Source organism: Mesitornis unicolor, unplaced genomic scaffold (assembly GCF_000695765.1).
Source record: "Mesitornis unicolor isolate BGI_N332 unplaced genomic scaffold, ASM69576v1 scaffold27788, whole genome shotgun sequence".
NCBI lineage: Eukaryota > Metazoa > Chordata > Aves > Mesitornithiformes > Mesitornithidae > Mesitornis > Mesitornis unicolor.
In genome coordinates this window covers 1-1,443 of record NW_010201583.1, presented here as the reverse complement: position 1 = coordinate 1,443, position 1,443 = coordinate 1, and the positions used below count along the sequence as shown (strand labels likewise).

General features: G+C 44.4%; 1 protein-coding gene across 1 annotated transcript; it reads right to left on the bottom strand.

The window, feature by feature from the left end:
* Positions 1–311: 311 nt before the first annotated feature.
* On the bottom strand, positions 312–1,325 carry LOC104533121 (F-box only protein 39-like; the record flags this gene model as incomplete). The annotated part of the gene is given in 1 exon segment (XM_010190152.1): positions 312–1,325. A coding segment is annotated over 1 exon segment (1,014 nt), but the record flags the coding sequence as incomplete, so codon positions are not given.
* Positions 1,326–1,443: the final 118 nt, after the last annotated feature.

The following is a 1,443-nucleotide window of genomic DNA, read 5'->3' as shown; positions in this document are numbered from 1 at the left end:
TCCTGCCTGAAAGATTCTTTTTGCTCACAGTTGACATCACAACCACTACCAGTATTTTGGCTGTTTTAGCTTTTTATGAGGGCAACCAGACATCAGCCTGACAGCAAAGACTAGCATAATGGGGATTGTAACTGGACAAGGACAATTACTGGAACTAGATCTATAGCTGGAACTTATGAAAATTACTCTCTGAACATAAAAGGAAGTGGTCAGGCACTCCTATAGATGATTGCTGCTGTGCAGCAGGCCTATACTATTCCTTTGCTTAGCTTTGTGATACTGCAGTAAGATGCCACTGTTGTTTCCCTTACCTGCAGAACAAGTGAGTAGACTGGCAGGAGGTTGGTGAGGGTAGGTCTCATTGTCCAGTCCAGGTCACTGGAATAGCAGTTTCATAAACTGATGCTCCTGACTGAGATCTCCACTAGCAGGATCCTGGCTAGGTGATTATACTGCCTGACTCTTTCAAAGAGGAAGTTCACATTCGGTTTTGGAGCTCTCTTGACCAAGTTTGCCCATGACATTCTGCAGACCACTTGCCCATGAGGGTCATGGATGTGACATTTGATATTCAAGGTGCACAGGGAATGAGCGCTGTGCTCCCACAGGATGTCCAGCAGTTCATCAGAGGTGCAGTTATAATTTAAAGTCAGGGTGACCAGGCCATGGAACTTGGAAATAGTTTGGTGGAACAAGAGGCTGCTGTAGACAGCAAGGTGGAGACTGAAGAAATCCTCAATGTTGATTTCAGATACTAAGCTTTCATTTGTCATGCAGCTCAGAGAATTCAGAAGCTCACAGCCTTCTTCTAAGGTTACTCTTGTTCCTTTTAAGTTGAGATAATCAAGCCATTTCCTCATTCTTTTCAGGAATATAGCTAAGTTCTTGATAAACTGAGCCCTGACCACATTTCTCCAGATCAAGCAGTCTAATTCCAGGTACTTGATGCTCAGGGTTACTAGGCGACTGTTACACTTACCCAGGTGTGAAAGAAGACCTCTCATAGTCACTTGAAATTTTGGGGTAAAGGCAGTATCATAAGGATTTGATAACTGGATCTCGAGGTGCTCCAAATACTTGGCAAATTTCTTGGCATACCACAGTGCACTTTGAAGCTCCAGTGTGTGTGCCCTTGATGGTCAGCCATAGAATGTGATGGTTCTGCTTTTCCAGAGGGATCTCAAGTACATGGCCCAATTCCATTTTTTACAGACCAAGGCAGCCTGAGATCTGTCCCTGTCATCTCACCAAGGGCAGACATGCCTCAGACAGGCATCAGGTAAATGAGCCCAGGGGCTCTGCTCAGGTTCGCTGTCATCTTCCATTGAGAAGACAGTTTTTCACTTCTGAATATTGTGCCAAACCTAGATGAAGAAAGCTGTAAGTAGGTTTTTTGCCATTTCCAACAAAACAGGCTTCAAGCAAATGGATGAAAGTTTGCTC